At 53.2% G+C, this 24,885-nt stretch overlaps 1 protein-coding gene across 5 annotated transcripts in view; it reads right to left on the bottom strand.

Moving 5' to 3' along the window:
- The window catches only part of EML1 (EMAP like 1), a 160,945-nt gene extending 136,282 nt beyond the window's left edge, over positions 1-24,663 (bottom strand). For 2 of the 5 annotated variants that reach the window (XM_019751593.3, XM_088797482.1), the window contains exon 1: positions 24,465-24,639. In XM_019751593.3, coding sequence (XP_019607152.3) covers positions 24,465-24,492 — 28 coding nt within the window. In that variant the 5' untranslated portion in view covers positions 24,493-24,639. Of the gene's footprint in view, positions 1-24,464 lie in introns of all 5 variants that reach the window. The other 3 variants (XM_019751589.3, XM_019751591.3, XM_019751592.3) reach the window with 3 other exon arrangements.
- Positions 24,664-24,885: the final 222 nt, after the last annotated feature.

Below are 24,885 nucleotides of genomic sequence, written 5' to 3'. Positions count from 1 at the left end.
TTTCCACAGGTGGAAAACCTGGGTCAGGTGTCCCCACAGGTGATTGGTACCATCTGCAGAGCAGGCCTTGCTATTTGCATGCGAATCCCCCCAGTTCCCCACGTGGCCAGCACTGCTGCAAATCCCTGCCTGGCTGACTTGCCAGGAGGGATCATTAATGCTGCCCCTTCTCTGCTTTGCAGGCAAGTGGCTGGCAAGTGCGAGACTCCAGAGGCCACTGAGAAAGAAGGCCCAGAAAGGAATCCTCTGGAGGGTTCCCCTCAATGGTAGAGGGGTCTGCAGTACGTGGCCACCTTGACTCCAGGTCCAAATCACCAACCGATGCCAGTTTGGATCACCCTGGAACCCCAAACGGCTGACAAAAGACAGGAGCGGCATCAGGGTCTTTCAAACGCATTTCTAAGTTTCCCCCTTGAACCAGCTGTTGTGGGGCATGTGTGCACTGTGGGAGCACGGATTCTCTCTGTGTCAGCGGAGTCCGCAGCGCATGTGGTCAGTCCTGGCCCAGGGCCTGTCCACCTTCTGTCCACCTCCTCCCTTTTCTGCACTCCAGCCACGTGGAATTACTGAGTTCCTGGAATCGCATCAAACTATTCCATGCCTCTGTGTCTTTGTCCACGTTCTTCCAGTCACTCTGAGTCTCTTCCTCATGGCAGCTCTGTCAACTCCAGGCCCTTCACCCTCCCAGCTCAGACATCGCCCCCGGGACTCAGATGGCTGCTCCATGAGACTCTCTGAGACCCCACCCCACCTTGCAGCATGAACCCTTCCCTCCTCTGCGTCACCTCTGCCAACAGTAGATCTTTTGGAGAATCCCACTTAAAGTGAGACATTGTAATTACCACATCTCCTCAACTCTAAGACACGCCCTTTTGCTTTTGATGGTTCCTGAAATAAAGTTGAACCTTACATTCGATGCATACCTTTAATGCAGAGGTGCTTCTCCCTGCCCTCCCACCCCGGCCCCCAGGAAAAACTGCTGTAAAATGAAAGGCAGGTCTTAGAATCAGGTGACTCAGCCCCCTCCCCTGAGCTGTCTATGTTCCCCTACAGTCTGGCAAGCATTTGCTGGACTCAAACTTGAATTCAATTCAAGTGTGCCTTGAGGCCTGCTCTGACTGAAGTTGTGTGCTCAGCAAAGTGGGGGGTTTGGGACAAATACAAGCTAAAATTCCTGTCCTCTAGGAGGTCACAGATGTGTGTATGAAGGAGGGGATTGGGGAAGACCATAAGGACCAACAGTAATGCAAGATAAAGCCACTGGCAACAGCACTTTGCCCAGAACTAAGGGGTTTTGTACTTGTTTTCTCTTTGTTGTGATTTGGGGGGGCGGGCCATGGGGGAATAAAGTTTTACAATATGTAAATGTCTTGTATTTTCTCAGTCAGTTCTACAGAGAATCCTAATTCCCATTATCCATCTCATTTTACAGAGAAAGGAATTGAGTCTCGGAGAAGTAGAGAGTCTTGCCCAAGGTCAACAGGTGGAAAGTGCCAGAACCATCTAGAAAATGCCGGAACCAGGACTGGTTGGTCGTCCAGCTGTTTCATTCCCTGATTCCGCTCTCTCTTGGCTGGAATAAACTCTGCTTAGTGGAACCCAACTCTGAGATTTAAAATATAAACAAGTAGCCCACTCTTCAACAGAAGTCCAATCTCTGTTCTGTGAAATAAGAAGTAAACCCTGAAATTTCTCACTACGCCTTCTTCTCACACAGTCACCATGGCGATGGGAAAATATTATGCAGTGAAGGAATTATGGGAATATGAATCAGCAGAGCCAGCAAAAGGACCTTCGGAAAACTGTGACTCCCAGTGGACATGCCGCATTGTCAAAGTAAACACTCCAACATGACGAATTGCACTTTGCTTCCTATAGAAACTCAATGGCCGGCCTGGTTCCATTAGCGACAGACCCACTGACTCCATCCGAACACTGGTCTCTTCTTTTTATAAGAAAAGCATTGGCCGTTTATGAGCATGATTGCTGCTTGGCAACACGGTGTTGTGGATATCTGCTGGCTGCGTTCAATTTTAAACATTTTTCCTTGCCAAGTGGAACAAATTACTGATGTTGATTCTCGTGGGTATTTAACATCATCCAATAGAATTTCTATGGTGAAGAGTTCAAACCTGGTTCTTAAGTCTAAAATGATGGAGTTATTCATCAAACATTAAATAATGTTAGAATGTAATGACTGGCTTATCTTGTTATTGGTGAGCTTTCCTAAAATTGTTAGTCCATCTATATGTGATTAAAAAAATACTGATTGAGTTCCTCAAAAATATAAACATAGAATTACCAGTTGATCTGCAATTCATTCCGCTTCTAGCTATACACTCAAAACTATTGCAAGCAGGGGCTTGAGCAGACATTTGCATGCCCAGGGTCATAGCAGCAATATTCACAATTGCCAAAAGGTGGAAACACACAGGTGTCCAATGACAGATGATGGATAAACAAAATGTGGTCTGTCCATTAAATGGGGTATTATTCAGACTTCCAAAGGAAGTCTGCTGCAACATGGATGAAACTTGAGAACATCATGCTAAGTGACAGTCACAAAAGATGAGTCACACCACAAAAAGACAAATGCGATATGATTCTACTTATATGAGGTCCCTAGAGCAGTCCGATTCGTAGAGACAGAAAGTAGGATGGTGGGTGTCAGGGGCTGGGAAGGAGGGTTGGGTAGTTAGTGTTTAATGGGGACAGAGTTCCAGATTCACAGGGTGAAAAGAGCTTTGGGGATGGAGGGTGGTGATGGCTGCACAACAGTGAGAACGCACTTAGTGACACTGAACTGCACACTGAAAAGTGGTTAAGATGACACATTTTCTGTTACGTGTATTTTATCACAATTAAAAAAAAGCCAGTTGAGGAATGGGCAAGACAGTGGTTTGGGGGTCCCTGGACACTGACTTGGACTTACTGCTGGTGACGCCAAAGGTCTATCAAGAAACTTCAGTCCATGACTCACCAAGCAGGCATGGTTCTGTGGTCAAGTAGAGTCCACACTGTTTATCTGCTGCGTCCCTGGGCTGCAGTGCAGTCCTTCCGTACTGGGTCAGCCACCTCCTTTCCTTCCAGGAGCACCTATGTTGTCCCCTCCAGGAAGCCTGTCCTGACTTTCACTGGCCCTCATGACTCTCCATGTGTTTGCGAGTCTCTGTGCTCCCCTAAGCGGTAGCCCTTGGAGGCAGGATGCAGCGCCTTGGGACTCAAACTGACCAGTGACCAGTGCTGGTCTGTTTGACAGTCCCCCACCCCCATGCCTATGCCAGTCTGCTTCTTCTGTGTTATCCACAGCACACTATCTGGCAAACAGTCCCCCGTTCGACAAATATTGATTGAGCACCTTCTAGGGAAGGACCCGTGCCAGTGACCATGAGGGATAGAGCTGAATTGAACTTGGCTCCTACGGAGCTGCCAGGAGCAAGGTGATTATAATTATGGACTCTAGAGCCAGACAGCCTGAGTTCAAATCCTGCCTCTGCCACTCAAAAGCTGTGTGACTCTGCCCAAGTTACTCAACTTCTCTCAGCCTCCGTTTTCTCATCTACAGGGTGGGGATAATAATAATAATAAGGGGCGTGGCAAGGATTGAGTTAACAGTCATAAAATTCTTCAAACAGAGAAAGCGCTTCATAAGCCTTGGCTGGCAGGCTTTACAGGTCTACTAGGGCTTCTGGTTTCTTTCTGTGATTCCTCATTTCTCCCCCTCCTTGCTTGTCTGGGGCTCTCCCAGGGTCAGGCCTTGGTTGTTTCTGGGGCCCACAGATAGCAGAGTGAAACGCACACAGGAAGCACGGTGAGATGGACCTGCATTCAAATGCCGGCTCTGCACTGGCTGAGTGCAAGTATCCAGAAAGATATTGTTCTCTCAGCCTACAATGGGACCAGTAGGCTGCCACACACGGGGACCGTCCAGCCCAGGATAGGTGCTAACTTCGTGAGATCACGATTAATATTGGTGGCTGTCAGCATGTGTTTGGGCGTTGGCCCTTACAGTGAGGTTGTGAGAAAAGCACGTTGCGATGTCGTGTGCCGTAGGCTGCTGGCTGCTTGGAGGAGGGACGGGTCGATAGACGTCCTCCATTAGTAATGCGACATAAGAATTAAATTAACAGATGGATGAAAGTCATGTCCTTTGAACGATGATGTAAAAGTCCTGCACGGTAACGCCCAGCATAAGGAACGGTTCCATCCCTGATGTTTGGCAGCCGTTAGAGGCAGGAATTACAGAGCTAATGCAGCAATGAGGGGAATGCTTGTGACACAGCGGTGAGGAGGGGAGAGGGAGATGTCAGTTTGTGGGTGGCATGATAGGGCAACCTGCTCAGAAACCGACGGGGAGAGAAGGGAAGCCCACGTGGCTGGCAGTGCTGGGTTCCCAAGTGAAGGGACTACAGCTGATTTCATTTTCTTTTTCTCCATTTAGTGAATTTCCTGTAGAGGTTTTGTTTACACATTTGGAAGTTTACTTTAAAAAAAAAAGGGGTGGTTTAAGCCTGGCGTCATAGTTGCTGATCTGTGACATTCACAGTGTTTTTGAGACAGCTGCCTAGGCCCTGCTGTAAGTAAGAACAGTTAGACCCACTTGGGCCTTGACCTACAGCCACTGGTCTGGGGACAGTGATGTCCCCAAACTCATAGTGCCACCGCCGAAATGCTGACCAGGACAGGCTCTTCCCTCTCTGGCTGAGGCCTGAACTGTAAGACCTCCTGTACGGGCAGGAGCCCAGGCTACTGAGAGGATGGAATGAACGGAAAGAGGACGTGCCCATGGTGACGGTTGATAGCAGGAAAGACGCTGACAGTCACAAAGTCCATACACAAAGAAGAAGACCTCCCAGCCCAGGGTTGCCCTCAAGGCTGTCTGAGGTGACCCCAGGGAGCGGCTGAGCCACCAGAGAACCATAGGGTCAGTGGCATCAGGAAGGTGGTCAGGTGTGGCAGCAGCTGGCAGGAGGATGGAGGGCCCCCAGGGAGAGGCAACCTCCAGCCAAGCAGGCCCCGCAGAGACACCGCAACCCTGATTCCAGGGTGCCTGCCTGTGGGAGGGTGAGGCTGGCAGGGGAGGGCAAGGCCCTGTGCTGGCCCCAGACACCTGGGGTGGGGGAAGCAGAGCCCCTTCCATCCCACTAGAACCTGGGCCCCACCCTGACTCCCTCCCAGTGCTTATTGCATGACACTAGGGCCACCTGTACCTGAACAGGCTCCAGTTCAGAAAAACATGAGCTTTTTAAATTGAAACAACAGGTCAATCCCACGTCTGGGTGTCAGCTTTTCAGCAACAGGGACCTCTGTCAGGTGAGACTGTTTTCAAGGCCTGTGGGCCTGAAGCAAGTCGCCCAGCGAGTGCAGGCCTGACCCCAACTGCCCTCCAAACCCACCAGCATTGCTGTCAGAGGAGCAACAGCCAAGTAAACTCCAGAGTCTTTGAAAACCAGAGCCCCACGTTTTAACAGAGCTGGGAGGCGCTCTGCATGTTAGCCGTGACGGAAAGGAAGGGCGGGCAGGCTGGAATACTGCTTTTCAAGAAGTCCTGTGAGCAAGCCTTCTGTCTCTGGACCGAGCCATTCCCAGCCCTCCTGGCCTCCCCAGGACGCCCTGGTGTCAAATGCATAATTTATGAGGATGAGCCTATGCATATTCATGAGCTCACTGCCTTCCAAGGCCAGTTGCTGTCTGTGAAAAATCCCCGAATAATGAATTATTGCGTGAGGGGAGGGCCTGGGTTCAGCCTCCAGTCCTCGAAATTACTATAATCTCTAAAACTTGCTTTGAAGAAATGCTCCCAACTGTGCCTGCCTTTGGTCAAATGTGGGGAGATGCAGAGAATGAAGCCTCCACCCCAAGGAACTCCTTAGCCCTCAGGCTGCAGGGGTTGGGGCACACCAGCAGCATCCAAGGAAATTGAGGCAGGTGTCCTTCTGCAAAGCAACCCTGCCTACAGAGGGTGGAATTTGGTAATAATCTCTCCTAAGCCTCTGAACACATCACAGTAAGAACCAGAAATGGCCCTCTGGCCGGGGCATTGTCCTTTCTGGGCCTCAGTCTCCCCATCGGTTGACTGGGGAGGCTGATCTCTCCTTCCACTGACTCTCAGACATGCTTTCCTTGTTTAAGCACTTCTGAGACTACGACCTCCCATCAGGGTCTGGGCTGGTGTCATGGTTTGAATAGCAGTGTTTTCTCTTAGTGGTCCAGAAGACCGTGTGCATCTCATCATCAGTGAGATCCGAGGCTCTGATAAAATACAGCAATAAACTACTATTTACTAAGTGCCTACTGTATACCAGGCATCATACCTGGCACTTACAAACAGTGGTGCATAGATAATATGTGCATATCACATGTTCCACAGTACAGGGGCTGGCACATAGTAGGTGCTCAATGAATGTGAGATGCCCTGCTTCTCCTAGGAAGAAAGGTGCCCCATTCATCATAATTTGTCTGGTAGAGAAGTCTGTTCACAAAACTCCTTATGTCCACACTTTATTCAGTGAGCTGCGTGGTGCTTGAAGCATTAAATCAGGGCCATTTTAATCTGGATTTGGGGTGAGGGAGGTAAAAAGTTTTCCCAAACTAGTCACAACCCAATTGAAATGTTACTCATGAAACCCAAGACAGTGATTCATTTAATACTCCATCTGGTGGGATTTCTTGCTTACAAGCAATTCACATATGACTCAACTTTGATTTTACTTATTAAACGTTAACCAGCACACTTCCTCAGCCCAATAAAAAGTCATTTTGAATGTGCCAGAGGGCGCTTGAGACACAGGCACATGAACCACAGAGGAGCCCCAAGACGTAGATTCCACAGGCCTGCGTGGGGCTCAGGAATGGAGCCTCTGCCCCAGGGACCGCAATACACACCCAGGTTTGAGAACCGCTGGCCTTAGGTTTTAGGCACTGAACACTGAGGCTGATGAGGACAGTGGCATTCTTTAAGGACATTCATGCAACTCAAAACCATCTCATCACCCACCCTATTATCTGAATTGGACTTCTCAGAGGAACAGAAGCCCACGAGGACTGTCAAGGAACTGACGGGCATCGAGGCTGCTGAGCACAGGGAAGCCGGCGAGAGGCCTCCATTGGCTGCCTGGGCCCGACCCACACGGTGACTCACGGCCCAGCAGGACGGAGTGGCCTTGATGGCTAGCTGTCCCCCTCCTACTTCCCTGCATCAGCTACCCTGTAATTTCTCTGATTTATCAGCATGGGTCATACCGTGGGCCTGATCCTGGCACCCCACCCCTGCCCGTGTTCCAGGCCTGACACCCACCCTCCTCCAAGATCCAACCTAAATCACAAGTGATTGACATTGGTTAGCACTCCCCACCCCCAATGCTCTTGGGGGTGCCACCTCCAGAAGCACAGGGGAGGGTCCTCATTGCACCTTCCTGGGGCCCAGCAGGCACTGACTCTCAAATCACTGGCTCCTGGTGGCCTCACCCAGGATAACTCCACTCCTAGGCTCCTTTCCACTGAAAGTTGTCCCAGGGTCATGCTGTCCTCTCACTGGGCACATCACGTCCGAGCAAAGGGCTGCAGAACGGTAGGCTGCCACCCGCCAGCTGGTGACCCTGGGCTGGCCACTTGAGCTCTCTGAGCCTCAGTTTCCTCATCTGTGAAATAGCCTCTCCCCGTGTCGACCCTTGGCCTGGGGCCTGACTCCTGTCCTGTGCTCTCCTTCAAGCCATACCTCCTTCTGGAGGCGTCTGCTTGGCCACCAGAATCACATCTCAGTTTCCCTACTCCCATCCCAGGGGGGTCAGGAATGGAGCCACCAATGAGCATCAGTGTAAATTAGAATTGGAGTCCCACAAGCTTTGGGGTGAGGGGGACCAGGACAGGCCCCTTGTTTCCCAGGAGCGGAAGTGGTCCCAGGATGGGCAAGAGGCTGGCGCAGCCCTGGACCGCCAGTCTGTAGCCCTAATAGAAAAGACGTTTTGTACTGCCCCACCCCTTGAGCGTTTTCTTCCATAGCTGCCACTGCCGAGTACCTACTGTGTGCCAGGCACTCCGCAGGCTCTCTCTGAAGCCCCCAAACTATCCAAGAGGTAGATGGGGACGTCATAGATGAGATGAGGTCTCAGAGAGGTTAAGAGTCTGCCCAAGGACACACAGCTTGTTAGATATGAGATTTAAGCCCAGGGCCATTCCATGACACTGATGCAGAGACACCTTGCCTGTCCGAGCAGCATCAGCCCAGCCCCGAGCTCCTCTGGGCTTCTAGGATCCCCAGGCCATCTGAGGCTGAATATCACCTGTGGTCCTTCCCCTCAGCTCCCCAACACAGCCCGGGTGGCTAGGGGACCAGTGCCAGCCCTTCTATTATTCATATCTCCCTTCGGTTGCCAGCAGGGACCAGGCCAGAGGCCCTGGCTTTGCCAGGAAAGATAAGGTGCCAACACCTGACTCGCCCTCTCCTGAGCTCCATCTCAATTTCCCGAAAGCACACAAAGGCCTGTTGTTCCTGTCCCTGGGCGGGAACTGGACCTCCTTCTCATGAAAAGAAGATAAACCATTAGCAGGATTACTACCGGTTAGATTTACAGCTTTTCTTCGTGGCCACCTGTCCCCTCCGGTGACATTGTCTGGGCTCGAGGGGCGTGTGCCTGCCATCCGAGGGGCCTCAGGGTGAGGAGGCATCAGCTCCCACGTGCCACACTTCCCGGGGTAGGTATTACAGCTCCCTGTAAGAGGTGAGGAAACTGAGGCTCACTCAGCCCACACAGCGGGCGGATGGCTTCGTCGGCGCTTGCTGCCCCATGTTGGATGCCAAGCTGACTCATTTCTCCTCAAAACAGGGCTTGGAAGCAGTGAATTCGTGTGTGTAAACCCTGCTTCTAACTTTATCGTCAACCAAGTGGAAATCAAAAGCAGAAAACAAAAATGCAAGGCTACCAAAGGGAGCCCCTGCAGGTCAGTCTGCGGCCCCCAGTTCACCCCTTCTCCGGCACCAGGCAGGTCTGGGAGCCCAGTAGTGACCCCATCCAGAGGTCTGACAAAGGTCGCTGGGCTCAGAGGATTCCCACGGTCTCCAGGTCTCCAGGTCTCCGAGTGTCATGTGTGCCACCCAAGGGGAAGCAGGGAACAGGGTGAGCAGCATTCCAGGCTAGGAGATGAGGCCCCCTTCCCACCCTGACAGCACCCCCCAAGCTGATAATGCTTCCGCCTGCCACAGAATTAAGCTGATGTCACAGGAAGTAGCTTAGTGCTGGGACAAATAACCATCTGCAGATGGTTGGCATTCCAGGGCGTGGAGATATCTTATGTTCCCCACCCCCAGTGGTGAGGCATCAACTGCAGCCTCCCCTGCGTGTCACGCATCATCAGGAAACTGAGGCCCAGAGAGGGGAAGAGATTCATTCATGAGCCCCTAGGGATGCAGGGCAGGGCCAAGGAGGGTCTCAGACACAGAGCAGGTCTGGGGCACTTCATGGAAAGCCCTCTGCCTTTGCCTCCCAGCAGCCTTGCTGTTGAGACCTCACGCCTCCATGGACAGCCTTGTGGTGATCCACACCCTCTGAGCCTCAGTTTTCTTGTCCATAAAATGGGAGTGATAATGATACCTAGCTGATGGGGTCTGAGGGAGAAAAAAACAGGCAGTGCACGTAAGGGCCTTGCCAGCTACTCAAGCCTAAGTGCTTCGTAAAGGCCACTGCAGGAATAAGGACCAGCAGCATCAGAGAAATAACAAGACCGTTTGGTAAGCACCTACGATGTGCCAGGTGCTGGGCACAGAGACGATTCAGACACAGACACTGCCCTCAAGATGTCACCATCTAGTGAGGGGACATACTGAGCAATGGAGGCCTCCAGAGAAGGCCCCTCCCTGGCGGGGAAGGAGAGAGTTGGAGGGAAGGAGGGTTTTGCTGGGAATGACGAGGCATTCCAGGAAGAGGGACCAAAAGGGGAGAAACATGTGGAATGTGCAGAGTTCCATCCGCCTGGCTGCACTTGGAGTGAGGTGCTGGCAGTGCTAGACAGGGAGTCCGGGGTGGCTGGAGGGGTCAGACCACCCAGAGAGGGCCCATGGCGTGCCAGGCTGAGGAGTTCAAACTTGACTCCAGTGGAGAATTCTCCCTGAAGGTCCCATTAGCTGAGTGTCAAGGATGCCAGACCATTGGGCAGAGACAAGAAGTGGCTCCTCTGAGAGGGCAGGTGGGGGTCCGGGGCTGCTTCCTGGGGGGACGAGACCGCACGCCTCTGTGTGTGCTGTGCCCACTGTGCCACCCTCCCTGCTTCCTTCTCACAGCCATCCTGAGGTGGGCCTGATTACAGACAGGGCACCTAGGCTCGGCAAGGTGCAGTCCCTCACCCATATGTGACTGCAGGGAGTAAGGCCAGGGCCACCCCCCCACCACCAGCAAAGGCTGCGTTCTCTCCATTGCAGACCCTGCCTTTCAGCTCCCTGGAGTATTTCTTCCATTATCCACACAGTTTATGGTTTATTTCTTTTTTCAAGCTTCACTGTTTTTTTAAAAAAACTGCTGTTTTTAAAATGTGTATTTTTTAAATGTGTATTTTACAAAGGTAGCAGCTGATGCTTCCTCAAGTCAGCCTCCCTCTGGCAATCCTCACCCACCAACCCTGTTTGCTCAGGACCATAAATCACTTTTTCAGGGGCCAGGAGACCAAGGGGAGGTCGTTGCCCTTGGTACTTGGCAAGCTGTGGTTCACCAGCCAAACAGCGTTTGGGTCTAGGCTCTGGGGGCCCAGAGAGGGCAGCCCAGAGTGGCTAAGCCCTGACACAGGCACCCCTACCCTGGGAAATGACCTCTCCCCGCCAGTCTGCGCCTCAGCAGGCAGCCTCCCCACACTGACGGGACCAGGACATTTTCTATGGCCCTGAATCTTCGGGACCCTCTCTGATCCCCATCCTCCCTTGCTCCAATCACAGTGTTCAGGGAGGTGTTGTGGGCGGGTTCAAAACCAGCATCATCAGAGGTGCTTCTGGGCATGGGGGGAGTCTCTAGTTGCCAATAAGGAACAACTTACACTAAAAATGTTCCTATCTATTGTTGAGCTGAAATTCAGATGTAACTGCACAGCCGTGTTCTACCTGGCAGCCCATGTTGACTTCATGAGTTACGAGTGCATGCCTATGCGTGCATTTATGTATGTGGGACTGTGCGGGTGTCATCGTTCTAAGACCTTGCCATGGGGGAATCAGGAACAAGAACGTGAAACTGGGAGGGTCTTTCTGGGTACATAAGGAAAAATGCCTCTCCTGGAGGTTGTGCCGCCTACACTGTGTCAAGGCCAACACTCGGAGCTCCCAGCACGTTTGAACTGTACGGGCTGGCGGATGGCATTTTAAACGTCAGCAGCACTTGCTGGGTCCATTAATGGTCCCTCTGGAGCAGCTCCACCAGGGACGCTGTGATTAATCACACTCCAGCATGCCTGGCACGAAGGCCTTGGGTTTGACGTCTCTTATCTTCTGGTGCTTAGAATCCCTGGGAATTAACATCCCCACACGCTGTGCTTGCTAGTAAAACCCTGTGAAATCTCATCCCTCCCCTGCTCAACACCCTCCCCTGACTCCCGTCTCATTCAGTCAAAGCCAATGTCCCCACTGAGACTGCAAAAAGTCCCGTCACAATCTTCCCGGCCTGCCTCCTCTGAGCTCATCTCCCATTCACACCCCATTCACTCTGCCCAAAACTGACCTCACTGGTGTTCCCTGAAAAGACCAGGCACTCCTGCCCCAGGGCCTTTGCACCTGCTCTTTCTTCTGCCAGGAATACCCTTCCTTCAGATGTTCCCAGACTCGTCCCTCAGTCCTTCTCTAGTGTCAGCTTCTCAGACCGCTCTTCCCCAGCCTCTCTCCACAGTACTGCTCTCTCTCTCTCTCCTGATTCACCACCCTCTGTCCTTACCACCCTCACCACCATTGCACACACTCTGATTATTTATTTTGTGAGTTATCCATATGGCCCCTCCGCACCCCTGAGTGTCAGCCCCGTGAGGGCATGGACCACACGTTCCCTTGTCTGCAGCTGATCAGTGAGTGTTTGTTAAATGACTGACTGACTAAATGCAGCTACTGTCTCTGCTTTTGTGCCAGGTCTCCCAGGACCATTTGCACAGCAGGCTTCACTTGGAGGACTCAGTGTGTAACAGGAAGACCCATGTGCAAGGCTGTCTCTAGCACACCAGAGGCTCGGTATCTCCCTGGGCCCTGGATGACCATGCTGTCCTATGTCCTACACCTTCCATGCTGCCCTTTGACCTGGAAGACCCTCCCCTCCCTTGTTACCTCCCATTCATACCTTAAGACCTGGCTTGGACTCACCTCCTCCAGGAAGCCTTCCCTGTCCATCCCTCAGAGCTCTCACAGCTCATGCTCGCTGAGCTCTCATTGTCCATCTGCTCATTTGTCTCCCTGTCCCGCTGTGACAGAGCATCCTCTGTGCCCCAGGTCACAGCCATGGCCTAGGCAACAGCAGGTGCTCAGGATGGTTTGGCCGCTAAGTAAACAATTGCTTGCATAGTTTATTTTTAGGTGTTTTTTGTTTTGTTTTGTTTTGTTTTGTTTTAATTCCCCTTTACAGACCCTGGGACTTCGCCTGGGAGATCTTTAGAGATACCTGCTCCAGACTGGTTCATTTCACATGTAGGGAAACTGAGACCCAGAAGATGGAAGGTGTGGGAACTAATTCCTGTTCAGCATCTTCTCTCAGCCAAGTACCCGTTCCCAAGCAGTCACTCCTTCTCTGGCCACCCCCACTTCTGTGGGTCCCTTGGTAGCCATTGCTTGGGGGGGGGGGGGCGGAAGGATGGCCCTGAACTGAGGCCATGTTTGCTGGGACACTGAGTCTGAGTTCCTCTGGAAACAATAGACTTGGGATCCAGGTTTCGCAGAAAGATGAAAAAGATTTCTGAACCAAAAACTTCTCTTCCCATATCAAGAGAAAAGCCCAGAGGGCACAGAGAAGGGAGAGCAGTGGTGGAGGAGCCCGGGAAGGAGGGCGAAGGGCAGGAGTCATAGGCAAGGAGAGTGCTCGGCTCGCCCTTGGGGCAAAGCCGCTGGGGGGGTGGTCTGAGACCCTCAGCCGTTCCCTGGGTCCCTGGCCAGAGCCCGGGGACGAGAGCTTCTCTGAGGAATCCTGTGCTCGTGCTTGTAGGGGGCTGAAGGGTGGCCCCAAGGATGTCAGGCCCTAATCCCTGGGCCCTTCGAATGTTACCATATATGAAAAAAGAGTCTTTGCGGGTGTGATTAAATTAAGGATCTTGTGTTGGGGAGACTATCCTAGATTACCAGGTGGGCCTTGAATGCTATGACAAGTGCACTTATAAGAGAGAAGCAGAGAGATTTGATGTCCAGAAGAGGAGATGGCAATATGGCTACGGAGGCTGACACTGGAGGGATGTGGCCACAAGACAAGGAATATCTACAGCCACCAGGCGCTGGAAGAGGCGAGGGACGAATTCTCCTCCAGCGGGAGCATGGCCCTGCTGACACCTTGACTTTGGCCCAGTGCTAGTAATTTCAGACTCCAGGTCCCCAGAACTGTGAGAGAATAACTATCTGTCGTTTCAGGCCACCAAGTTTATGGTCATTTGCAGCAGCTCCAGGAATATAACCCAGTGTCACAACCAAACTGTGTAAGAGCAGAGGAGTTGGGGGAAGAGGTGAGAAGCTTGCAGGGCCCTTGGGGACCAAAGCCGCCTGGCTGGCTGGGACTGGGGTACAAAAGCCAGGCCCTCTGTGTCAGACTCCGTGGTGCAGTCTACACTCCAGCGCTCCCCTGGGATCAGGCTCTGTGGAAGGTCCTATTGTATTTCAGTCACACCTGGCAGGCATCCTACAAGGTATCATCAGCCTCGTTCTGCACATGAGGAGACGAGGGCTCAGAGAGATTATGTGACTTGCAAAGATCGCACAGCACCAGGTGGCAGAGCTCAAATGCCAGTGGCAGTCTGTCTGATTCCCCAGCCACGCCCCCGTCCCTGCTTCTCACCTGCTGCCCGAGGGGCTGTAGACGCTGTGGAAAGATGAGAAAAGAACACAGGACTCTTGGCTGCTGCAGCCCCAGAGCCTGGAGACCCTTCAGCTATGACACACCTTTCCTAGATGTTAGACTCAGCCGAGCATGCAGAGCGATGGAGGCCCCTTTCTCGCACTGGGCTCCCACAAGAGAACAGGAATCGCTCCCTCTGGGTGGCCCCCTGGGTGTGCTGCGCGGAGGTGAACGTGTGTTCCAGCCGTCATGAGCTGACGGTGCTCCCTCACCTCGCGCCCGGCTCTGGCTCAGGTTATGGCTACACAATCAGCCTGACCGTCAGCACCTCCACCAGGCCGCAGACGGCCGCCCAGCCTCACAGGAGGTGCTCCTGGCCTCTTTCCAGTGCTCTCCAGTGACAGACACAAGTGTGCAAGTCCAGAAAGGGCAATGTCACCCCTCGGGAGCAGCCAAGGGGAGGAAGCCAAGTAACTCGTGATAAGAAAAACCCGCAGATGTTTCCTCACCGGAAACCCGAAGGACGGGCCGGGTGTATCTTCAATGAGCGTGTGGTCTGGACACCCACTTCATGTGTGTTTCGCCGGGGCTGTGTAGACGCGGCCGGGCCACTTGGCCAGCCCACCCCTTTTGAGCTTCAAAGCTGGGAAGAAATCACCCCGGGATGGACTGTGTCAGTCGGCACCTTCTCTGGTGATAGTGACCCGTTCTAGATGAGTTTGGAACTTGCAGAAACTTCCAGATTCCCACATTTTTCGATATCCCTCCCTCACGCCCGCCTTCAGAGGAGGGATTCTAAGCACAGCCTTCAGCTTCAAGCAGCAAACGTTTGTTCAATGGCCACCCTGCATCAGGGCCCCAGAATATGTCACTGAATCCTCATCATGGCCTGTGAGGCAGGCGCTGTCATTGTCTCCGTGTTACAAACAAGGAAACCGAGGCTTAAGAGGTGACGGCCAATAAGCCCATGAAAAGCGGCTCCTATTAGTAGTCACCAGGGAAACGCAAAGCAAAACCACAGCAACATGCATCCCCACTAGCACGCACGGAATCAAAAAGATAATACCAAGTGTTAGCGAGGACGTGGAGAAATCGGAATCGTTACATACACGCTGGTGGGGATGGGACGAGCTTCCTCGCCGGCAATTCCTCAAAGGTTAAACATGAAGTGACCACATGATGAACTCATCCCAGTTCCAGGTGTACCCCCAAAAGAGATGGAAACATATGTTCACCCAGAAACGTGTACACGAGTGTTCATAGCAGCACTATTTAAAATAGCCCCGAAGTAGAAGCAACACAAATGTCCACCAGCTGAGGAATGGATAAATGAATGTGGTCTATCCATTCCATGGACTATTATTCAGCCGTGAAAGGAATGAGGCCCTGTACATGCCACAACACGGACAAACCTAAATATGTTATGCTGAGCGAAAGAAGCCAGTCACGAAAGGCCACCACTTAGCACACAATTCCATTTATACAGCACGTCCAGAACCGGCAACCGATAGGGCCAGAGAGTGGATGAGTTGTTGCCAGGGGCTAAGGGGTGACTGCTAATGGGGAGCGGGGTTGTCTTTGGGGTGATAAAGATGTTGTAAAATTGATTGTGGTGACGGTTGCACAACTCTGTGAAATTCCTAAAAAACACTGAATTGTAGCTTTAAGTAGGTGAGTTGTATGGTATGTGAATTACGTCCCAGTAAAGCTGATAACAAGAAAAAAAAATAGTACTGCAGCCAGCCCTGGCTCGGAGCGTCCATCACTGGCCATTGCCTTTGTCATCCCTGGGGGACTCGGAGGAAGCCGAACACAACTCCCCTGGCCGGCCTGCCCCCCGAGTTCCCCACAGCTTCAGGGCCAGCTTGGGAGCCCGGGGCCTCATGTGTTCTGAGTGGGGCAGAGACCTGCCCCTGAGACATGCTCTCCTCGCCGCTCTGGGGCTAAGGCCACCCCGACAGCCCCGCTGGGCCTAGAAAAATCTTGGCTGTGAGTCCTTCTCCTGTCAGTGCCTCCTGTCCGAGTTCTGACTCTGGGGGAGAAGGGCTACTGCCCAGCACCCTGGACACACACAGTCTCACGGCTGTCACAGCTGCCCGTCCTGGAGGCACCTAAGTATGATACTGTACCTCCTGGATTGGGGGCATTCCTGAGGTCCCTCCTTTTTCAACAAGTTTCAAGATTGAAAGATAAGGGAAGAAAGTCCATGGTGGCTGAGGGAGGGGCTTTTGCTGGGCCCTCCCAGGGAACGGAGTGCCTGACCTCCTGCTGGGTCACAGGACATAGCACCAGTTAGGTAGGAGCAGAGGCTAGGGCGGGGTGCTGAGTTCCTGGGACTCAAAGTTAATTCCTCACCCACTGGTGTCCAGGCATGTGAGATGGGGACAGTGCCCCTCAGAGCTGTGACACACAGATTAGTGAACATGGATGGAAGGGAGCCACCCAGGGCAGGGCACACAGTAGCTGCTCAATAAACCAGAGTATGCGGCCATTTGTGCTTCTCTCACTGGGAGGAACTGGAGAGGGTTGGGATGGGGGCAGCCCAGGGGGTGGGGACACAGCACAAGGCCCTGCTCCAGCCTCAGCCACACTTCTTGGGCATGAAGATGCCAGAGCACCCACAAGTGTTAGATCGGTTAGGAGTGCAGCCCTGGGCTGCATGGAGGGTCCGTCTGGGCCCACCCTGGTCCTAAGGCAGAGCCAGGGGACCAGCCCTTGGCTGACAGTCACCGAGCTGGGCCTTTGGAGGCACCTCCCAAACCCTCAGCTTCTGCTGCAGGAAAGAGAACGGATTACCTTATGTAACATTCCTGGGCCCAGAATCTGATGGAAGCCTCTCCAGGGAGGACAAAGGACTTGGCTGGAGGTCCCTCAGTGCGTTAGTATCAGCACTGGGCTGGGGCCAAGCGTCCAGCCTCCAAACCCAGTGTACCCCTGGCATCCCCCCGCCTTCCAAAGAAATTCAGACTCAATTTCATCTGCTTGTCTTTGCTCCTGGTAAAAGACTTTCCCCCAAGCCTGCTCCCTGACCCCTCACGCCCCCTTCTTAGCAAAGGACTGAGGCTTGGCCAGACCTCTGGCCAGCCCTCCTCAGGCTGCTGGGTGCAAAACAGCAGACCCAGGCTGTGGCCTGCTCTCCTGCATCCAGCTCCAGTCTCTCCCACTACTCACTGTGCGCTCGGGGCCAGTCACTCAATTACTCTAAACCTCAGTTTACTTATCTGCACAATGGAATAATAAAGCTTACCACAGAAGGTTATAAGGAGAGTCATGTGGAATTCTGTGTGTGGAAGGACCTAGGGGAAGGAGAGCGGGCATTTATTTAGTGCCTACTATATACATTCTCCCTTACTGCTCTAGTAACCTCAGTCTATTAACCCTACGGGCGGTAGAGGAAACTGAAGGACCAGGTGAAGGCAAGCCCCCAGCCAGCTCTTCCCTCAGGCCACAGTGCCTGGCAGGACCCTGTGCACATAGGATGCGCTTAGTAAGTACCTGCTGAATCCGAATGTGCACTCAACCCGTGAGCTCCCCCCTTGCCGCGAGGAGCCACAGGAAGCGTGTTTTCTGCAACCACACCAGCGTTTTGACATGTTTTTCCACCCGAAATAAATGAGGCAGGATTCCTAGAAGATGTGTTTAAATTTGGTGGAGTTCTCTAGACACTTTGGCTTAGAGGTTGGAACATGGGCCCAGAACGGTAGGAGTGTCTGATCCCCCACACGGAGCCCAGCAACCCCAAACTAAATTCCGGTTTTATTTCCAGCAATTCAGGTGACGTCACGGACTCTCAGCGAAGAGCTCAGAGACGACTGCTGGTCTCGGCAAAAGTTATTTTTAAACCAGGTTTTATCTCTTTATATGAAACTATGTGTGTTTTCACTGCCATTGCCCTCTGCTAAACTGTAAAGTTTTATTTAAACTCCTTTAGTTATATAGGATTAAAAGTTAATGGGGATTTTAAACTGAGGATGCAGCTTCTACTTGCTGGGTCATCGAATCAAGGAACTGCACCAGAGCGATAAAGCGTGCAGTCTTCTCGGAGTTTCATTTTCCAATATTTTTCTATAATCATTACCTCCTAAACTCATATCCCGTTTTTCAATCTGCTGACTACGTTGATTTGAACAGGTTCATGAGCTATCCATCCTAACTTCCTCTTTTGCGCCTTAGCAAGTAATATCATACATCAGCGGAGCTTTTGGCAATTGACAGCTAACGTTTCTCTTGGTTATGCTTTTCCTTGCTGGTGTCATGACCAAACTGTTCTGAAATTATTTTTGTACTTTTAAATGCAAATTCAAGTCTGTGGGAGACAGCACATATTTGAAAAATCTTGCCCCTTGCTTTGTGATTTGCATATTGGAAGGACTCATGATCTATAGTTCAGACGCTAGCTGACCACAGCTCATAATTAAAACGGATTACTTAAAAAAAAAAAAAAAAAAACCCAATTGAGAAAAAAAGCCAATGCAAGGCAGCTATTGCTACTGCTCACTAATGGAGGGCTGCCACGCCCCCCTTGCCACTATGTGTGGCATGTACCTTGCCTGAGCCAGTGACATGCCAGCAGCAGCAATATCAGTCACTTCCGGTGGGAGCATTTAATTGCCAGTGTGGTGTGTCCTCCTTCCTCTTCTCCTGCCTTATGTCTGGGGAAGCGTGGGTCCATATGGAGGCATCAGGCTGAGCTACCCCGTAGGGGACCTGCCCTAAGAGTGGCCCAGACCCACAACAGACTTTGCATGAAAGTCCTTCATTGTCTTAAGCCACTGAGATTTGTGTTTTCTACAGTATGTCTAGCCCATGCTGAGTGATATGGTCAGTAAAAAACAAGGGGATTGGTGTGATGAACGCAAAAATTTGAAATCAATGGTTATGGGTGACAACAGGTATCTTTGACCTGTCTCAGCACCAGCGCCTGTATTTCATTTTCAACGCATAGATTCAAGGAAAAACAGATAGGTGGATGTAAACACTAACAGCTTTGCTTTGTTTTTAAAATATAATAAGTAATTTTAAAAATCTATCTTGCTACATCAAGAAAGCTCCATTAGGATGGACTCAATACTTTGAAAGAGCAGAAGTAGGTAATTTCGTTTGCAAGTTGACTGCCCGACAGCTTCTAACCTGGATTTCTGGCCATATGAGTAAAAACCCCAGGCCACTTCAGACGCTGGAACGAGGACTCAGCCACATGCATTGATTCATTTGCTGCTCTGAGCCCACGAGCCAGGGATGAGGGCCGGCACAGAGCAGGGGTCCCTGAGTCCTGCCTGATGTTGCTACACGGGACATGCCTGCAGAGCTATGTGCTCACGTGTAGGATTCCACATAAGTAGATGCAAACAAATAACCTCTGAGGCCAGAAGGAGGATTGTCCCAGGTCACACAGCAGTGAGCCCCACCCAGCACATCCGACGTCAACATCATGCAAGCAGGACAGGGGGTGTCCAGGTTGGCACTGCTCAAGCTGGAGCAGGTGGTAGGAGGGGGTGCAGGGTCTCCCAGGGCAGCAGAACTCAGGGGAGAGTCCCTGGAGGAGGCAGGGCCCCACCACACCCAGATGATAGGCTGGCTTTGAGCAGGAGGACGGAAGTGGAAAAGACTGAACAAAGGTGCCGGAGGGGCTGGACCTGTTTGGCAATCAGGTCTGAATCCCAGCTCATCATCCCTTAGCTGGGTGACCGTAAGCCAGTCTCTCTTTCTCTTGGGCCTCAGTTTCCCCTCCATAACACGGGGACCCCCTGGGTCAGGAGTGTGGATGTGGAATGTGGTGTGGGAGCATCCTCTGGAGGGTCCCACATCGGCCCCGCCTGAACCCCGCCTCTTGTGCAAGGCCTTTGGAGGCTGCTCAGCTTAAGTCCTGCTTGTCATCAACAGCACGGGGGCCTGCACGCCTGTGGCAACAGTTGAAAGGTTCATTCCTGAGGACCACAGGCTGCCACTCACACCTACCCAGCCCACGGTTCATAAGGAGCTTGAAGGTGTCACCTCATCTAACCCCCATGACACCCTCCAAGGTCGTGGTGAAACCTTCACCTAACAGATGAGATGAGTAAGCATCAGAGAGGAGAAGGAGCTGCCTGTGTCCCCAGTGGGTGACAGGCTCGCCTGACTCTAGAAACCACTCTCCACCCACTCCAATATCTTGTATAGACTGAGCCCTGGCACTTTGCCAGGTTTTGCCAGGTCGCGCCCCAGTCCCCTGGAGAAGAGCAGTCTGTCCTTTAGACCTTCCTAATGGGGGCGGCAGCATCAGGCGCCAGCCTCCCCACCCCACCCCCAACACTTTCCAGATGCCCCCATCCTTCCCCTCCCTCCCCTCCTGAGTTGGCCACACCCTCTCTCATCAGGACCATCTCACCAGCCTCATCCTAGGCCTCTTGGCACCAGATTCTCTTTCCAGCCCCTTTGCCCCCCACACTGAAGCAGTCCAGGTACCTCCCCGGCTCCAGAGTCTGCACTGGCTCCCTATTGCCCAAGAGATGTAACCTGAACCCAGTTGCCTGTCTAGAAAGGGAGGCACCCCTCACCAACACAATGGGAGCAACCTCGAAAGAAAGACGCTGAGGCCGGGGGCCAAGCCCCCCTCTCCTGGGAGAAGACACTTCCTCTCTAAAAGCAGGGCCTAAATAATTAAAGTGTTTTGCTTTTATCTCCTGGCAGAGTTGTTTGCCACAGGCCCATCCCTGAGGTCAGTGGGTAACAGAAAGGAGAACAAAACCCAGGCAGGACAGGAGGTGGAGGTGGAGGCCGCTCTGCTCCCTGGTAAGGGGCTTCCTGTGAGGTCTGGGGGACAAGAAGCTGTGGCTGTCTCTGGGGTCTGGGACGCCAGGAGGAATTGAGTGAGGTACGGGGTGGCCCGCCCCAGTGTCAGGCCCCCACCCTTGGAAAACCTCCTTGCATTCAGGCAGAGAGATGTCTAGAGGGCCAAGTATGGGGGCCTGTGGGGGATCCCAGAGAGCTGGCAGCCCTCCCCAGCTGAGTTACTTGGAAGAGCTCCAAGAGCTCAGAGCATTGAGGGAGGCGATAAACCAGGGGAACCAGCCGCTCCCTCCCATGCACAAACACAAAACCCAGGCACTAGCAGGGGTGGCCCTTCCCACTGTACAAACGGGGTGACTGGGACCCAGAGGGAGCAGGGGTGCGGGTGGGAGGTGACACAGGAAGAGAGAGAGGGTCACTCTGCTGGCTGAGCACTCAGCTTCGGGGTGTCCATCCTCACCACACCTCCCGACACAGGGCCAATGCCCACCAGTCACTGAGGCTCAGAGAGGTTAAGTGACCCACCCAAGGCCACAGAGGCAGGGAGTGGCAGAGCCGAGATTGAACCCTGGGTTCTGATGGACCTGCCTTGGTGCTCCGCTGAGAACACAATGGCCTGTCTTTGGTGCTTGGAATTGTAAAATTGCTTTGCTGGAAACCTTCCCAAACATGGGGGGAACTGACAGCACAGAGGCTGGATTCTCTTCCTGCGGAATCCTGCCGGGAGGGGTGGGGGTGGGTCACAAGGTCAAAGGCAGGAAAAGACAATCAACAGACCCAGGATGTGTGGAGCCAGCACCTCCTGGGCCCCTCCATCCAGGCAGTGCCAGCACTCAGACACGAAGGGGCAGAGCCAGGCCCAGCATCGGGACACTGTAAAGGCGGCACCCCCACTGGCGCGGTGTGCCGGCTGGCAGTTGTCGGTGCAGCCAAGTTCCTGCTATAAATACGGTGCTGACTCTGGTAACCTTAGCCTCCAGGCTCCCGGCCCAGGCACAGGGCCATAAATCCTGGCCGACCCACCACCTGCCGCTGTGCTCCTGTTCTGTGGGATTTTCCTGACACCCTAACGAGGTACCACATTTTTTTACAGGCTCCACATTATTAGATGCATTGGTGAGGCTGCTGTCTCTGAAATGAGGGGGTCTGAGGGCCAAAAGGTCTATGAGACTGCCAGCACACCCTTAAGTGAGCAGGGCGGGAACCCCCCTGGAAGAGGCACGAAATGGAACTTCTACACAAACAGGGTGTGGGGAGCTGGGTTCAAATCCCAGCTCTGCCATATACCAGCTGGGCGACCTTGGGCAAGTCTGCCTTTCTGGGCTTCAGTTCCCTCAGCTATGCAGTAGGGTTCATGCCACCCCCTTCCAGGAATTAAACAGACAATGTGTCCAAAATGGTCAGGACACAGGCTAGAGCAGATAATTTTGTCTCTTCATTTCCTCACTGAGTCGCAGCTCATTTATTGGTTGAATAATAATAACAGCTACAACTGCTGACAATAAGCCTGGAATTATTTTTAGTACATTACATGCTTTTGGTCACTTAATCCTCACTGGAACACGAGGAGCTAATGTCCTATTATTGTCCCCATTTAACAGATGAGGAAACTGAGGCACAGTGCCTTTGAGTAATCTGCCTAAGGTCACACAGATATTGGTTGAAGAGCTGAGAACTTTCCCACGACTGATACAGGCCCAGGGATTGGTTACTGAAAACAGAAATATTTCCCAGCAGTCTCCTGGGCCCTATCACTTCTACAAGGTAGGAACCCTAGAAAGACTTGAACTTCAGATAACAGAGTCTAGGAGATCCCCCCAGAAATAAAAATACACCCCGGCACCCAGATGCTGTCTTTACTCCTGCCAACTAGGTTCCATCACAAGCTCAGCACATTGGAGACCAAAGACCATCACATGGCACTTTATAGGCAGGCAGCCAAGCCCGAAGCTCACCCAGGGCAACCCACCCAGCCAGGGTGGGCAGAGCCGGGATGGTGCCCGCTGACTCCCAACCCAGCTGACCCTCTCCTGAACATTGAAAGGGCAGCAAGGACCATGTCTTCTCCTAGCCTCCCAGACACACACATACACACGTGCGTGCGCGTGCGTTTGGGGCCCATTCCATCACCCTAACAGGCTAAATATTATCCCGGCCTTCCTGAAATACCCATCTCCACGCGGGTGGTTTTACAAGCTGCTAAAAGCAGGGCCGTGTCCCTGGTGGAGGGAAAGAGCTATTCCGGGTCCGTGTCAGGTGTGGGCAGAGCCAGCCAGAAAGGGCCTGCCTGCCGCACCCCCCCCCCCCATACTGGCTCCTCGGCCTTCACAGCCACGGCGGACAATTCCTGGCAGCCAGTGCCACTGGCGCCCAGCGGAAGAGGGTGAGGTCAGGCCACCTTTTTCAGTGTCCCCCTCCTCAACACACACACACACACACACACACACACACACACACACACACTGTTCCAAGTCTGACCCAGACAGGTTCCAGGACTGGGACAGTCCATCAGACGCCATGCACAGTGGGGCCACACTGCTGTCACCCACAACCCACCCCAGGACGCCTGGGACAGCTTTCTGTGCCCCTGATTCTCCATAGCAGTGTTTGACAGATAAGGAATCCAAGGCCACAGACCTGCAGCCCCTCAGACAGGGAGGCCTGGCTGGACGGGGCAGACCACACACGCAGGCCCCTGCACCCCAGGACTCCTGCCTGGATCCCCACCACTGGCTGCTTCCACGAAGGTGCCACTGAGCTCTCGCTGCACACCAGACACCGACAGATGCTTTCACATGTCATCACGTTTACTCTTCACAGCAACCTGTGGGTTGAGGACTATTACCACTGTCTCCTTTTTCACCTGGGGACACTGAGGCTCAGAGCAGCTAAGCTATTACCTGCCCAAGGTCACCCAAGCTGGAAGTGAAAGAACTGGGCTTTGAACCTGGCAGCCTGACTCCAGAGTCCCCGATGTACCTCCAGGATTAAACTATCACCTACCCCTGCCCCACCTGAAGCCAATTCAGGGGGATGTTCAGATCAGAGCTTGTCTTCAACTGGAAGGAGCTGGGGCAGCCAGCCAGGCAATCCAGTGGCCAGTCACCACCACAGCCACTTGCCTGGGTCAGAGCAGAGGGCATGTGGGCAGACCCCAGGATCTGACCGCCCTCTGCTTGCCTGTGTCCCTGGTCATTTCCAACCTAGAGGATTTGGGAGTCCATGGCGTGCCGGCTTGTGCTGGCAGACCACAGGCTCAGAACTTCCCACAGGTCTCAGACCTTTGGGGAATCAGATGGAAGCTGTAGGTTCCTCCCCTCTCAGATAAATGTTCACACACACTCTTTTGCATGCAGTTCCAGGGGCCCAGGGCACCCTGAGACCACCCAGGAGTCCAGCTGCAGCCTAGGCTCCCGCTGCACTGTGGGGCAGCTCTGCATGTCCCGGCTGACAGCGGGAGGGTTTGCAGCAGGCACAGCTTCCTGCTCCAGTCCCATGGGGAAGGCAGGGGAGAGCAACAGAACTTAACTTTGAAAGTCAAGCTCCCCCCTCCAGGAGTGCAGGCCCCCAGGTATCAGGCTAGGAGGAAGGGGGTCCAGCCCCACAGCTGCCTGCAGCCTGGGGGGGGCGGGGGCGTTACCCTCCATGATCAGTGGCCTTGGCTCAGCAACCAGACCTGTAGTGGGTAAATATAGCACTGCCACTCACCAGCCGAGGGGCCCTCGCCGTCAGACATGGTGCAGGAGAAGCGGGCAGCCGGCCACAAACTGCAGGGACACTCAGAGCCCTCCGGGCTGTCACCCACCTGGTGGGGCTTGGGGCTGCCGGCCCTGCTCCGTGTCCAGTCCCCAGGCAGCGTCCCGCCCCTGCCAGCCAGCCACCTCCCCCCCATGCTGGGCTGGGCTGATAAGAACATGCTCCACTGCCAGGAGCCCTCACGATTGGTGGATAAATCTGGGCACTGCCCTCCCCTGCCCGAGGCCTCTCCCAGGCAGCCTCGGAATGGTGCCTGAGAAACCACTGCACCCCTGGGTGCTTGGTCGGTCCCCAAGACCCCAGCCCCAGAATGCCTGCACGCATTTCTGGGCACTAGAGGAAAAGAACCACGAGTATGTGCCAGGTGCCGGGT

This window comes from Rhinolophus sinicus, chromosome 3 (assembly GCF_057876585.1).
Source record: "Rhinolophus sinicus isolate RSI-liver-muscle chromosome 3, RSI-T2T, whole genome shotgun sequence".
Classification (NCBI taxonomy): Eukaryota; Metazoa; Chordata; class Mammalia; order Chiroptera; family Rhinolophidae; genus Rhinolophus; species Rhinolophus sinicus.
The sequence above is the reverse complement of the archived record's forward strand: the minus strand, read 5'-3'. Positions and strand labels throughout refer to the sequence as shown.